The 16568-nt window shown below is 36.6% G+C and overlaps 1 protein-coding gene across 1 annotated transcript in view; it reads right to left on the bottom strand.

The window, feature by feature from the left end:
* Window positions 1-16568, bottom strand: part of RYR2 (ryanodine receptor 2) — a 334723-nt gene that overhangs the window by 179035 nt on the left and 139120 nt on the right. The window contains exons 25-26 of the mRNA XM_075497176.1: window positions 13294-13377; window positions 7999-8158 (exon numbers count right to left, since the gene is read on the bottom strand). Of these exons, the coding sequence (XP_075353291.1) occupies window positions 7999-8158; window positions 13294-13377 (244 nt within the window). The remainder of the gene's footprint in view (window positions 1-7998; window positions 8159-13293; window positions 13378-16568) is intronic.

Raw genomic sequence — 16568 nt, 5'->3', positions numbered from 1 at the left:
TTCCTATTCACTACGGAAGACTTATTGTTTTATATTGTAGACTGTTAAAAGATGCAAAACTCAGCCTAAGTTATTACTTTTTGCCAGAATTTTCAAGATTTGACAGTCTAATGCTTCATCAGAAGACCGTGTTTTGTACAGAGTTTGTCTGGCAACTATTTGTTCACCGAGTCATTTGAAAGAAAAAGAAAAGCAGATCTCCAGAAGACAAAAAACCCCAAAACTTAAGCTTGTTGACAAGATTCTGTTTCAAATGGTTTGAGCTGGGTAGCACTGGTAGAAGTTTATATAATTCTTTGGTTTTGAACTCAGCACCTATCATATCAGGGGTGGGGGGGAAGCCTATATATTTTATTACACAACTTTGTCTCCCTCTAATGTAACACAAACATTGCATTAGGCGTTTAAAATTTAATTTGGAGTTACTTAAGTAAAAGAAAGCATTGCAACCATGAAAAGTTGGAATGCTTGGCAGAATGTGCCCTGACTATACATGGAAGGAACTAATAATAAATAATGTTAAACTTGAGTGATGTAACACTGACCATTGAAAGTCAGTCTTACTTTATACGGTGTGCACTACAGATTTTGCTACATACAGCAAATGATAGACAAAGAATTATTTGAATCAGCACACATACAGTAATTTGTAGGTTATAAATGGATTTGAAATAGGAGATAATTGGTCAACAATGGCACTAACTGAATACAGCTCTTAAAGTAATAGAAAAGAACTACAGAAAAAATATCTAAACACACACACCAACAAATATCAACAAGCCTTTTAAAACTTCCATTAAGGGTAATGAACACTGCTGCAAAATAATTCACAGAGGAAACACACTGGGAGCTGAGAGGTGCAGAACTGCATTCATTCCTTCAGTGAGTATGTGAAGTAGATAACCGATCTAGCGCACTGGATCTACCAACTGGCCTTGCAACTTGCATAGGCAGATGTCATGTAAGAGTAAGAACAAAAGAAGAGGAGTGTCCATACAGTCTACAGCAGCATAGAAAACCATAGTCAAATTCCATAAGCAGCTCTAAAAGAAGAACCTATTAAGCGATACAGTGTGTGTAATAAAGTTGAACTCTTCAGAAGTAATTCAGTAACAAAAAACAAAGCCTCATATAAACCTCTAAAAGACATCTGAAATGATAAAGACTAACATAGTTTTCAGAGCTATAAAGGTGATACCTCAAATCTATGCATTCCTGGGCCTTCCCAAAGCCCTGAGAAGTTCAGGACCAGCACAGATCACTAGACTAAAAGGAACAAAAAGACACCAGAAACATACATAAGTAAGTGCCTATCAGAAAGAAAGACACGAAAAGACTGAAAAGTGAAAACACAGACTAGGAGGAGTGCAGGAAAAACATGATAATAATTTAATGGGATGATAAGTTTTTTGATTTAAAGGCTTAGAGCTTTTCAGATACATATTCGGTGTGGTATTGAAATTATTTTGTTCTCATAACCAAGGGTGTTAAATGACAAGCAAAAAGCAAATGTATTTCAGCACATATTCAGTGAGACAAACGTGCTGTTGTTTTCCTAGCTTCATTTGCACCATTAGAAAACACTCATTCCACAGCTGTGAATTGATTCTGCTTGCTGCCATGTCTGTGGATCTTGCACTTCCACAAAGATTTCTCAGCAATTGCCACAACAAATGCTACTGGTGAGCTTGCCAGCAATGCTGTCAGAAACCCAGCTCAGTGAGCCACTGTGTGAGTGTGCAGCATATACACTGTGAACAGGATCATTTACCTACACCATACATTTCATATTTTGTTATCCAGAGCTCTAGCTTTTCTGCATTTATCATGGCAGCTCATGTTTAACCATAAAACATTAAAATTAAAAATTATTTTACAGGGGAAAAAGGAAAAAATGTAATTCTAATTTGGTATTTACTAAGTAAGTAATTTCAAGATTCCACAGTCATTAGAACTAGGAAGCATAATAAAGTCCTCACTAAGCCATATTCTTGGCAATGTTAACAAATATCCAAAATATATCCACCCAAAGCAGGAGTTGTGTTCCTAGCCCAGCATACTAGCAGCTGAGTTCTGTCCTAAGAAGTATGTGTATCCTTAGAAATATGTGTACATCTTCTACCATCTTCACTGAGGACCGTACCCATATAGAATACTTGGCAGAATATGCCCTGACTATAAATGGAAGGAACCAATATATCAGTATAAATAATATGAAATGTGAAAGTGAGGTAACAAGTATTTTTTACAAGGACAAGATGCCTTTTTATATATATTTAATGACAAAATAAGTGACAAGCTTTCAACTTGTGATTTTTCCCATACGTTCATATTTCCCCAGTCTGAATTTCCAGAACAGTGCCTCTCTTGCATTGCAGCACTAGACAGTCTGAGAAGACCAACTCCTGATCAAATAGTGATTTCATATGCTTTCTACAAAAATCTAAAAAAAGTAAGACCCTGACTTAAAAAGACCAAACTGTCTTGCACTTTGGGCCAAAGAGAAATCAGACTTGATAATTTTTTCACAGTCCTGACTAATTATCCTAGGACAGGAAGTGCACAGCATCTTTTTTAAGATGCTCTTCACACAGTGGGAAGAACTTTTTAGGTTGCTGATTTTTATAACCAATTGTTAAAGCTGTCCGGTTTTGGGGTTTTTTTTTCTCAATATCTCTGATTGTTAGGTTCTTCAGCCACAACACACACTACAACACAAAGAAAAAGCAAGACACCCTTTGACTAAGCTATCTGCACATGTGACAATGCATATAAGCAAACTTTGAAAGTCAGAATCTTTGGCTGTGATCCCCACGATCAGTGGGGAGACCTAAAAGTCATGTATTCAGGAAGGGGGAGGGGGGCTAATGTACTTGAAATTCTTTTCATTTGCTTTCTGGTTTCTAAGCTTGACTCTTTTCTCTCCCTTTCTGTCTTTTCCTTGCTTATATAAAAGTTGGGATTCTCCTGTATACATGACATCACAGGTTTATGAACACCAACCAATATTGTAAGCTCTTGGGTAAACTTATGTGAGTTCTGAATATTTTCCATTTGATTGTGAAGATTTAGTCACAAATGCATCCTTTTATACTTCAATGCTACTTTTCAATCAGCTTGTTATGAAAAATTCCTTAAAAATACCCAAACAAAAAACTCAGGTAGTTATGATAGGACATAATGTCAAAATCCATACATGTTAAAAAAAAAAAAAAAAAAGCCCTCTCTCATAGCACAAATGTGATTATTTTAATTGACTTACATGAAGGCTATATTGCTCCTTTGCCTGGATCTATCTCCCTTATCTGTCTTTGATCATTTACCATTTCTCCAACTCAGAGAAGACCAACCTGCAGGCAACCATGTTCTCCCTTAAAGGGACACTGTCAAGTATTTTCATACTGATTTTGTGCTTGCTTTTCCATTTACCCTTGATATTTAATACGTTCTTTTAAGCAGAAATATGTATTTTTCCTACCTGTTTTGTTCCTTCTGCTCCTTTCATGGAGCAATAAGCTACTGTCAGTCTGTCCTACTGAAAAATACTTACTTGTTTGTGATCAGTGTCATCACAGCTGTCAGCACAGTTCTGGGAACAGGATTTATTAATTAACTTGTGCTCCCTCTGCTGGCTGGCTCGTTGGCTCTGCAGCAGCAGAACAAAAATACTGTGTATAGTCATGCACGAAGAGCAGCTATCTTTTGTTAAGAAAAAATCCTGACAAGCAGTGGTGGATTTAGAAGAAGAAAAAAAGCTGGAACTTGGAAGACATTTTCCTCACCAGATTATAACAGAAAAGAAATGGTTTATACATGAACTACTTGACAGTATCCCTTTAATTTTTTCATATTACATAATCCCAAAATGATGAAGCACTCGTGATAGAACAGACCTACTAGATCATCTAATCCATCCTAGAGCCACAGCATGATTGCTGCTTATAACATATTTCCCAGTGATTAGTTCATCTACTTTCAAACATCTGTAACCTTCTTTCCCTTAGGAAACTATTTCATAGGTCTGCAAGATCTGTTTATAGTATTATACAGCATAACATCATGTCACTTTAATACAGTACTGTAACATGTCACAGTAATATGATGGGATGAAAAATGTAGCCCATGAAACAAACCCATTGTTGGAGTCAAGCAGAAGCACATAGCATTGTGGACAACAGCTAGCAGCTTGCCATGTGATATGTATGTCAGGTAAATGAGAAGCATCTTTGCACTGCACCCAGAAAGGAGCACCTTGCTATTCTGCTCTCTTCTTTTGACTTTTAATGAACGGTATTTGTTATCTGCACATCGTAAGCACTCTTCGAACTCAGGTGTCTGTCTTCTCTCCAGAAGAAAATAAACTTAATTATTTGAAAAGAGAAAAATAATTGAATTAAGAGGAAATCAACATCAACACCCCAAGTATGGCAGCTTCTACAGGACATGCTATTGGTGGGGAAGTTTTCAAGGACACCATCTGCCTGTTTAACTGTAGATGAGACTACTGTAATTTGTCTGCAAGAATATGAGAGTAAAGTATACTGCTGATCTTGTTGATCTGTTTCCTGAAGGTCATGAATATTCCTGAGCTCTTTATGATCTTTAATAACCATCCTCTGTTGAAAGCATAACCATGACACTGTTTACTGCACCATCACCTTACATTCTCAACAACAGTGCCCCACTCAGCACACAAAGTCTTCAGTCAGTTTGAATGAGTCAGACCCAACAAAATATTTGGATGTTTAAAGCAGAAGCACCCAAGACTGCAAAACCCCAATTAAGTGGCTTTCCAACTCCAAATGTTATCTGCTTCATAGGCACTTAAGCTTTTTACTTTTAAATTCTCCAGGTTCTTCTTTGCATGCCCATAGTTGTCTTTGTGTTGGTAAGGAAGAACAGTTCAATACTAATCATATACTTAAGCCCAGTCAAGATTTAGAGCAGAAGCATTAGTCCAAGTCTCTTTCAGAGCACAACCTGGTAGTCAAGATCAGAACCTGATTCACACTGACTGCTTAAAACATCTCTGAAAACCTAACTAGGGGCTACCATTTTATTTTAAAACTTAGCAGGTCTAAGTGATAGTGATAACCTCTTTATATAACAACTTGTCCTTGGCCATCAAAATTGATTTAGATACCTAATTCCTATTTGTCCAGTTAGATATCTTTGAGGATATAGGTGTGAATTTTTAAAACACTCATGGAAAATGGGTAATGCACAGTTCAGTAACTACAAGGCTAAGGGGTTCAAAACTGTACCTCTATCTTCCACAAGTTTTCTCACACCAGACTGTAAATTGTAATAAGTAAGCACAGATTTAATTTGCACGTTGAGCTTTGTCATCTAGCAAGCACGGCATTTATTAGGAAGAGAGTCTAGGGGAGGCCTGAGTTCCAAGGCTGGCCCTCAGGACAGTATTTTAAGAGTCAGTAAATAAAATAGAGAGCTGTTCAGTGAGTACATCACAGAGTTCTCGTCTTTCCCTCTGCTGTCTCCCAGTGAGCCTCAAAAATGTCTCTTCGCAGGGCCACAATGTTTTAGATTCAACAGTAAGGTCAGTCTCTTTCCCTGTGCACAGTGCTGAGAACATAGGACAGACTTCATTATTCTTCTGACACTAAGTTGAAGTGTTTAATTTTAGGTTACATGTTGTACTAGATTTATCTAATCAATGTTTTTATTTTATTTTTTTTAAACCAAAGTTTTGGCCTGGGGCAACTCCACTGCCTTTTGGGAACCATAATGATTGATCACTATCACATCATGCCTCTTCCAAAGCAGAATCTTCTATATCAACAGGCACATCAAAACATATATAAAGACAGTATATAAACACATAGTATGGCTGTAAAGGAGAAACTTTTTTTTATTGCCACCCACTACCACTACATCTTTTGCTTATCATTCCCAACCCAGTAACACTGAAAAAGTCTTAGACAGCATCATTTAACTGCCTTTCTTACTTAATACCTCACTAATTCAGAAAACATATAATTTAACTGCAAATTCACTCCAATAAATAAGGCAAAATTATTTGTGGGGTTTTTTTCAAAGATATATGGATACACAGGGTAGCTTAAATTGTCTTCAAGATCTAAGAAACTTTATTTACTACATATGAGTTATGGGTTTAAATTTTCCCAAGCCTCGTTAGAAACATAATTAGCTAAGAGATGCATTTGATTCCAGAAACTTAACTTCTTCATAACCAATGAATTATTTTGAAAAAATAAAATTAATTTTGGTGTATGTCAGGGTTCTATCAAAGCTATAACTATTTCCCAATTTTCATTCATTTCAAATCTCCTGATTGGAAAGGCCCTGTATTGAAAATGTTTGGCTTCTGGGAGAATAAAAAATATGGGAGGCATGGTGTATATTACTGAGTGCATTCTTTAATGTATCAGAAATATTTCTTTTGAGCATCTAGAGACATACAGACTCTCATTCTAGAAAAGAATTGTGCACTGCCTCCATAAACACAGGATTAAAATAGTGGGTTCTAAATGAATTAATCTGCTCCCCCTACCTGACAACAGAGAATCATCACTTCCAACACTTCTCATTATTAATATTCTATCAGAAATGTTAACAGCACTTCAAAGGGCCAATTTCCCTTACTCAAAGATGCAGTAGTAGGGGAAAATTTAATCCTGTTGTAAGCAGGGGAGTTGCACCAACACTGAATTATCTTTAGTGTCTGTCTAGTAGGGGATATTACATACATTCCAGTCTGCAAACACAAGAATTGGCTCATTGTCTGCCTAGACCCCAATACAGAACAGATCTCCTAAACAGTTTACAAAGTACCAAAATGAGAGCTTTACAGTAAGATACTATAATGGACAATGCTGAAATGTTATGCGGCATATATTTTGTCACTTAAATGTACTTTTTCAGTATGTGATGAGGTGAATTTAAGTGCCTAACTTAATATATATAAAACCAGATTTATCTTTTTTTATATAAAAGCTTTGCAAATAGAATGAGTTTTGGTCTTGTAGAAAAACAAAATTTGAAATGTACAGAACTGAAATGTATAACTTGAATTTTTGTCAAAAACAAAAACACTGTTTGTAGGCAGGAGAGAGTGTGTACCTACAAACCAGCTGTTTCTCATTTTTGCAAAAATAATGATCTTTTATGCCCAGCGTAAAACCATGAAAACTTTTTTTTTTCCCCACAAGGGGTGAATTTTCCTAAAATTTCACTGTGATATGCTACCACACATTTATTAACAGAAGTGAAGACACCTTTCTTTATATAAAATTCACAAGTAATCACAAAAAGAATAGAAAATATGACTCCTAAGGGAAAATTGATATAGTAGCTGTCTTGAAAAATAATAAATTAGGCTCATTGTATACCCAATTGATTTTTTTTTTTAAAGACAACAAAGACCCTGAGTTTTGCTGTTAACAATCCACCATGCTTAATTTTTACTCCCCTCTCTTATAACACATTGTAATACCTACCACGTAGCAGTCCTATACACTGAAACAAAACCACTAAAGTAGGACTGGAATTTGGAGACTGACTTAACTATTCTCAGTTAAACATGGCCTCTGCCAGAAATACAACATATTAGCAAAGTGATTACTAGAAGTTTACATTCTGATTTTCCTGGATAAACAAAATTATTCAATTCCCAGGACTGCAAACATTTAAATTATTCCCTTACTGAAAGTCAATGTTTACACTTCCTAAAATACTAGAGCATATTAGCTTCCTGCGTGCAATTTTCTCACCCTGAGATCTAGCTAGCATACCAGAATATACCATCAATTTTTTAATACTGATTGTAAAAGAAGAGTCTCGTACTGCTAGAAGATTTAGCAGGATTGCTTTAATTATGTATTTTTGCTTTCTTTGACTGACAGACTCGCATTCATTAGCTGCTTCTTCCTGCTTTTTTATCCCCATTATTCCCATTTAACTGTGAAATATCTCAATAGATAAGAGCTTTTTCAAGTGACTGAAGTTAGCACTTACCTGCTGGATACCGTATGTCCAGCCTTGCCTTATACGGTCCCTTGCCCACACATTGTGAGCATTCTCTGCTAGTTTATCCACCATAGCTTCTTGAGAGGGGGTCAGTTTGATAAAACTCAGATCCATGGGAGCAGGCTTATATCCACTCAACAACTGGTAGCTGTCAAAAGACACAGAACTTGCAGTTACTTTTCAGTGAGAAAACATTAATAGAAACCGCAAAGGAAAGAAGTTATATGTATGCAATATATCTATATAAATAATCTGTATTTGAACATAAAGAATAATAATGCACTGACATTTGATTTTATTTCAAGCTAACTGCATCTTGATGGGATGAAGTAGCTGGTAATGAAAGCTATGCAAAATGGTCTGAACTAAAAATGTTTTTAAAGTATTTTAGTACTTTCACATATTTAAAGTAGTAGATTAAGATGTTGCTTATCTAAATACTTATATGAACATTATCATTGTTACCTCTGAGCACTTCACAATACTTATTAAATTCTATCTACCTCCTACTGAAGCAAGAAAATATATTCTTCCTATTACATATAGGGATGTGAAAGAGAGCAGGTCAAATGGCTTACTCAAGATCACATATGAAGTCCATTTAATAAAAGTTTGTCATTATAATACCTCATACCTTAACTATCCTTCAAATCATAGGAGCAAATGTTTAAAATTTAAGCGTGACTTCAGAACAGAGAGACAGCTTCCTCACTACTTTAAGCACTCCTAAGAACAAAGTGTTGTCTACTTTTATGAAGTTATTCCCATTGAATTAATTATAGTCATCTCCCACTTTACTTATGATCAAACCTTCTTCAATAAAGGACGTAATGCATACGGTGATGGATGCGGCACATCAGGACTTAATAAATTTACAATGAAAACCTATGACACTATGCGGCATCACCATGGTAGAGGACATTGCCTCCCTTACCTCAGCTGATGAGGGAACATGCAGGGGAAGGGGAGCAGGAAGAGCAAAGCAGGGGGCAGACAGACAGGGGCTGTACAGGGTGTCTGTCCAGGTGCTAGTGGCGGGGGCTGCAGGGAGGCCTCTGTGAGGAGAGGCCGGGGCTGCCCCGTTCCGGACACAGCCGGCTCCAAAAGAGATGCGCTGCAGGGCACAGCTGAGCCCCTCAGCCACACTGGTGGTGCCTCTGGGAAAACATTTGTAAGAAAGGGCAAAACGCTGCACAGGCAGAGAGGAGTGAGGAAAAAAAGTGTGGAAAACAGCCTTGCAGAACCCAAGGCCAGAGGAGGCGGGGGGCAGAGGCGCTCCAGGTGCCAGAGCTGGTGCTTCCCCGCGGCCCCAGGAGAGACCAGGCCGGAGCTGGTGGACGAGCCCTGAATATCCCTGAGTATTTCTGCTCCAGCATACTGGCAAAACAAAGAGCTATTTTGGTCATAACGAAAGGCGCCTGTGGAAAATAAACAACAACATTCTCTCACCGAAATTATACATGCTGGGGTGTTTACAGAATGGCTAGTTTAAATTATTGTCTAATTATTTTCTAAACAACTTTGGCATTTTCTTGTGTTTTCTTTGTTTGGACTGACAGAGAGAAATCCAGAAAAAGAAATAGTATTTATCGCCATTTATATTCTAAAATATTCAAATACTTTACAAATCTTAATTCATTCTCTTCTGTGATAACTACTCTAAAACCCATTTAAACAAATTATTGGTTGAAAACAATAATTGAAAACAAGCAAGTATTGAAGGGGGACTATAATCTAAAAGATGAGGTTGGACTGTCCTTCAAAATTACATTTTAAAAAAAAAAAAGTTTAAGTCTGAAAACAACAATTCAAGAACGTCAATCCAAGATCAACCATTCATATAGTTACCAACTGGCAAATTTCTATTACAGAATTAAGCAAGCAGTTGGCAGTTGTGCTGCTATCTCCGACGCACTAGCTAACTGCCCTCATGGTTACATCTCCTCAGGTAGCTGTGAAATCGTTTCAGTGAGATGAGTAAAACCAGGCAGTAATGGAAATAGTGAATCATACAGAATTAACACATTTGTCAGGCTGGCAATTACTGCATTCTTTCCTGTCTTCCCCTACACCACCGTTACATTGTGCATATAAAAGCTACGATAGCCACAGCTATTTCCATATAAGAGCGGGGTCAAAGAACCAGGGGTCTCAAAGGATGCTCATGATTTTGTCACAGAGGATGTGTAAACCTTATTTCAGGACGCAAATCAATACTCATCAAGGATAAGTATCAATTGATACTACGGAAAACAACAAAAGCATATTGTGTGTACAAATTCATGTTGCAGAGTTGTGTTTATCTGCAGACTGATGTTACTAGTTGAAACAGGTAGATAAAATCCCAGCTCCTGCCTGGTCGTCTGCTCATCAGCATCTTACTGGTCTTATCTTGCTCAGTATCTCTACTGGCCTTATATTAACAATGTTTTTTAAGAAGTAGGTAATGTGGAATAATTTTCAAGCTGAAAATTTAATTGCTTCAACAGCACATTATCACTACCATATTAATCTGCCACTGATTTATAACAAGCATTATGGAATTTTTATTTGTGCCACCACCTAAAGTTACAGACAAAGTGGTAGATGTTTTCAAGTGATCTTAGTCCATACTCTGCTCTCTTGATTAAAGATTTTCTGCAGTCTACGTGAGTTGTTTTACAAAAAAAAAAATTAAACTTAGCGAAAATTTTTTTAAAACTTTTTTCTTTTCATTCTGACAATTGTTTTTTCCTTTCCCATTTCATTTAGACTTTTTTTAACCCATAGAAATACTAAATGTTTAGAATTTATTAAAATAAAGACTGTGAATATTTCAGGGAGGTATTTTAAAATAAAAGGTTATTGAAGGATGGCTTTATTCAAAAACCTAAAGTAAAGTTATAACAGGAAAAAACTTCCTAATAGAAAGAGAATTTCCATCAGCAAAAGTTGTGTTTGCAGTACACTTCAGCTAGTTGTTCAAAATGGTCCAGAAAAGCTCTTTTGTGGAGTGATGCTGTATTAAAAAAGGCAAAATTCTGGCACAAACGTCAGTTAAAAATGTGATTTTCCCCAACTTGTAACCAGTGTGGCTGTGATGCCAAAACTCTGTAGGACTGACACAAATATAAACTTGTTCTTAGCATTTTACAATCTTCATTGTTACAACAGGATGGCAGAAATGATAAAGCAAAGGGTTAAGAAGACAGAGAAGAATATACAAAGTAAGGTTGAAAAATTTATTAGAAAGTAAAGCAGATGAGCTAATTACATTCAAGTGATCCCTGTTGCTTTTTTTTTTCATAATAGCACAAAGTTTTTGTGTCAGGCACATAAGAGAACTTAATAAATTATCATGGGAAAACTGACAAAGTGTTGGGATAACACATTTGTATCATCTACAGGAACAGAAATAACTAGCAAACACAGGAAGTGACACCTCTTCTTCCATCAAAAATTTAGCTTTTCACACACTACCTCCTGTAACTTTTTGGTTTGGTTTTGGTTTTTTGTTAAGGTTAAGTAACTGTGAAAGAGCAACCTTTCTTCTCTCCAGGACTGTATCCCACAAAAAATATGCACAACTGTATCTAGATCATGAAATCTTTGCTCCATTTTTGCTCAACAAACATCTGATGCTATTGAGAACGTAGCCACGGTTGTTTTTTTTTTTATTTCCTTTTTACTCATTTTTTCTATCAATTGTATGTGAGGTATCAAAATTCTGACTTGGTATGCATGGTAGGAGCTCAGGTTTCTAAATTTATGACTGTTAATGCCATTAAAAAGACTCAGCATTATCACTCTTCTTAAATTAGGAAGTATAATTTCTTCAGACTTGAGATTTAGCTCCAGTTTTTCAAAAGCATCACATCTAATTCACTTGAACAATCTTGGAAATGCATATACATTGCTGCCCAGGAAATTCAGAACAAAAATACAGAAGGCCCTAGATATCTCTTCTTTTTAGTCTTATATGCAGTTATTTTGGGATACCAAAACTGAAGAAGAGTTTTGGGGAATTTAAATGAATCCCTTGCTTTTATTCTCATTCATTCTTGTGAAGCGACCACATCAGGGATTCTGAAACTGTGATATCAATGGTATGTAAATCAGTGGAGTGTGGTATATATCAAAGACTTGAGGGTCTAGGTTCTTACAGCTACCCTATAGTAAAGTATTACCCAAGAGCCTGCAGGAACCTTGCCAGAATGGGGCATGTGCTTTTGGCTCACAAAAGGAAAAAGGAAGGCATGCTTTAGTTGAACACGGGCTTGGGGTTATTATACTGGCCTAGGGATGCAGTGTACAGAATATGAAGGTATGGGTCAGTGAAAGGCTACTCTGAATAACGGAGATATGCGATAGCAGAGGAACATCTATTTCTGCACAGAGCACATCCTTGCAAAGAGCTATGAGTTGCTACTGGTGGTAGCAACTTAGCAGCTAGCACTTACCCTTGCTCTTAGTCATAACCAAGGAAACTAAATTACTAACTTAAATTCAGGAATAACAGAACACACGGAAGTTCTCTCATACTGAAACCGTGACCTTTCCCTTTCTGGTTTTATACACATTATAATCCTCCTTTATCCCACTGAATTTTATACCTATCTAGACAAACTTATAAACCATGGGCTCAAACGTACGTTGGGCCACAGGGCTGTTATATGTCTATCACCAAGTACAGTTCCATTACTTTCAACTGTGTTAAAGTTCCCAAATTCTTCATTCCCAGACTGGGGGGCATGCTGGTGCTAGGCAAGAAGCCAGGGCACCTTGGCTGGGCCATGAGAGCTGGTTTCAGAGCTGCGGTAGTGGAGGCCACTATACCATACCAGCCTGAGCCCAGTCCTACCAATGCTGTTGCCAATCAATCACTCAGGAAAAAGTCAGGCGGCTATACCAGTTCTCTCCACTTCAAGTCACTAGATGGCCATTCTAGGACTTTCAAAAGGGTTACCTTTAAATATTTGCAGCACAGCAAAATATATTGACAAGTTCGCTGTAAAAATTCTTTATCAAGTTTCTGCAGTACACACCATATATAAAAGAACTATGTAACAATGAATGCCAGACATTTCAATGAATCATGGAAAACCTAAACTTTGTCTACACATCAACTGTAAACATCTAAAAGAAAAGGCATGGATGAAGGTGTGTGTAAATTTCTGAAAATTCATATGCATACATGTATACCCAAGTACCAATAAAACTAGCAATATAAACATCAACTTGTTAAAATACAGTTCGCTTAACTCACACTGCCTAACAAAAAGATGTATTTGAATTTCAACTTACTTCTTTGGAAGTTTCATTTTTTTTACTTTTTCTTCAGCATGTTCATCAGCAATTCCAACATGGCAGCCTAATGCCAGCAGGGTTCTAGGACACAGAAATCAGAGATAAATTACTGCCAATGTTTCTATATTCAGAATTGATGCTGGGTATATAAATGGCACTATACAACAAATTAGACCTATGGGAATGACAGCAATATAATATGGAAAGGTCAACACCAGCCTTTTTGTATACGTAAAAAGCTTTCTGATAGTGTTAAGAAAATGCCACAAGATGTTCATAAAAATTTTAGCAAAAATATGAGTGGACTACTTCAAAATGGAACTATCATACAGTCTATTTCATCTATATGAGGCATCAGATGAAAGACCCCCTGCCCTTGAAATATATATTTCTGCTTTGTATATGTATTCATACTGCTTATATACTCATTCATACTGCTTTATATCAAAATCTTTTTATGTTATGTTATTTGCTTCAAAGCTGATGAAAGGAGAAAGGCAGGAAATGTCACTTGTTATCCTTAGAATGTGTCTTCTTTACGAAGAGGGGCTGTTACTCAGAGATTTTAATTGGATCTGGATTTTGTTAGGACATACTACTGAAGAGAGGAATGACAGCAGAATGCATAAGCATTAGGCCAAAACTGCCATCTTAATGCTCAGTAGGGATGTTGCACATTAATCCATTTCAGAGAAAAGGATTCAAGCTAGACAGGGTGTGTCATGTACCACAGGGCTTCTACCACAGAGCCACTGACCCAGGCAGCCCATCCTGGACTGACTCTGCAAGATGCAGCTCATTTCAGAAAGCAAACACTCTCTACATAACCTTACAACAGGATCAACAGTATTAATCGGGTTTCTGATTACTTCAGGCCTCTTCCTGTCCTTACAGTCACACTATCCAGCAGTATAAATCTTAAGTCTCATTCATCTCCAGGATTTAATCTGTAACTCATCAATTATTTGTTCCTGCACGTATGTTCAATACTGAGTTATCAAGTCTTAGTTTCTTTAGCCTAGATGCATTACTAAAATATTAACATTGAAATGAAAGCAAATCCTGGACAGAAGTCAGAGACCACTTTGGAATCAGATCAAAAGTTTCTCAAAATCTGAGGGTGACACCCATATCTTTGAAACCGATCACACAGAAGAAATCACAAGTGTAAACCTTGGACTCCATTCCCAGTTTTCCCAACGTGGAAGAAAGCTGGAAAAGAAGGTTTTTATTTGTTCTCATCTCTTGTTAAAACAATATTTTCTAGTCTTGCTTTACCTACATGTATTGCTCTTGAACTGACTGGGGAAAAAAAGAGCATATTGTTCTAGCAGTATTTCTCTTGGCAGATGAGTCGTATGTTTCAAGGAGATTCTCACAGCATATTTTTAGTGCTACCTACATGAAGTAAAACCTACCATTATGGTCTGTGAACCCTGATTTAAAATTAGACGGTAAAATCAGATATGAGGAAATCAACATGCAGTGGCCATCTCCTGCAAAACACACTATCTGCTAAGAATACTCCATGCAGCTATATTTCAATTGGCATAAATCGTACCCGATTCCTATGCAGCTATCACCAGCATAAGTAAGAGAACATATCTAACAGTGAAAAGCAGTACAGAGGAGCTAACCCCTGCTAACCCTAATTTTCTTGTAATGTAAGACAGGAATTTGAACCCTACATTATCTCCACTCAGACACAGCAAATTCAAATCAGAGAGTCACAGCAGGATAAAAAGGCAACTAGGGACCAAGAGTCAGATTTTAATTACACTTCCATTTACTTCTCAGGCAGCCTCATCCATACTGGTAGAACCTGAAAGACCCCTAAAGCACTTCAAAACTAAACAAGAGAACTAGAAGTGGCTGAATGAAGCCCTCAGCATAATATTGATACATGCAATTATCACACACAACTAAGTAAATAGGTAGAAACGGGAAAGTCAGTCACAAAATAGTAAGCATCAAAAAAAAAAAAAAAAAAAAACCAAAAAAACCCCCCACCCAAACAAAAACCACCAGGCTCAAACTACAAAATATATATCAGAATGCACAGAAACAGTATGAGCAAGCATATTTTAATTCCATGACATTTTCAGAGGTAACTCATTCCTGAATCTTGACATTTCATAGAGTATATCATTTTTATAGTTCATAAGAGCATTCAGTCATACTGAAAAATATACAGCGATATCAATATATTGAAAAGAAATGTTGTGTCAGATAATATGACTCAAAACTTCCTTGCTTTCTGCCTCTCTCATCTAGTACAGCTGGCAGCAAAACTGGCAACAAACCAACAACAACAAAAAAACCAACACCAATTACAGTGAGAGTTATTCTTGATGTCTTGCAACTACTTCAAGTATGCAGTACACACTTTGATGCAAATTGTAAAGAATATAGAGTATAGCTGACTAGAGGAAGTTTTAAAGGAACATTTTCTTTCCCTCTTCCCCATTCTCCCCCTCTGAGGTTGACTGCTAGTAGACTAGAAATATCCAATAAAGAACTAGTCAAACTAACTTACAGTTCAAGTCATCACAGTATGGAACATCTACAATGCACTAGTGCACTAATTTTTCTACCTTTGAAAGTTTGCAGAAATGAACTGAGACACTCATAGTCTAATCCCCGAACAATAGATGTCTACGTGAGAAATACAACATGATGTTGCAAAATTAGAACCGTATACTTCAGAGAACGAGGACTAATACAAGAATGAAGTGAAGACTGAGCTCAGTAAGCATACAAATTTTGAAATCCATAGAAAGACTGAATGCTTTATGTTTTGGATAATCCCATTTAATGAAAAGCCTCTCTCTAGAGTAAGTAATAAAATTACTAAAATAAAAGTAATCCATAATTTATGTTTATAAAACCAAATTATTTTTTGTTTTGGCAGGGTTAGATTTAGAAAAGCATTGGATCCTGAACCAGTAGTCATGTAAGGACTATTAAAATTTGTTTAATATTTGGTGAAACATTAGGAGTGTGCATTTAATTCTGAGAGCATGATTTTTATGATGCCTGAGTCATATTATATAGATTATTCTAGCAAAAGATCCAACTGTAGGGAAAGTTAATGACATCATCTTTTGTAGTTTCATAAAATGGAAAGGAAGAAGCTATTCCGGATTCTTAGCACATCGTTGTGTTGACAGGGGTCTCAAAAGCTTTCCTTGAAATTCTAATATCTAGCTGAAGACAAAAATGAACTTATTTTCTTGCCTCCAATGGAGTTCCATTTATCTCCGAATGCTTTA

The sequence above is a fragment of the Mycteria americana genome, chromosome 3, assembly GCF_035582795.1.
Source record: "Mycteria americana isolate JAX WOST 10 ecotype Jacksonville Zoo and Gardens chromosome 3, USCA_MyAme_1.0, whole genome shotgun sequence".
NCBI classification, from domain to species: Eukaryota; Metazoa; Chordata; class Aves; order Ciconiiformes; family Ciconiidae; genus Mycteria; species Mycteria americana.
The sequence above is the reverse complement of the archived record's forward strand: the minus strand, read 5'-3'. Positions and strand labels throughout refer to the sequence as shown.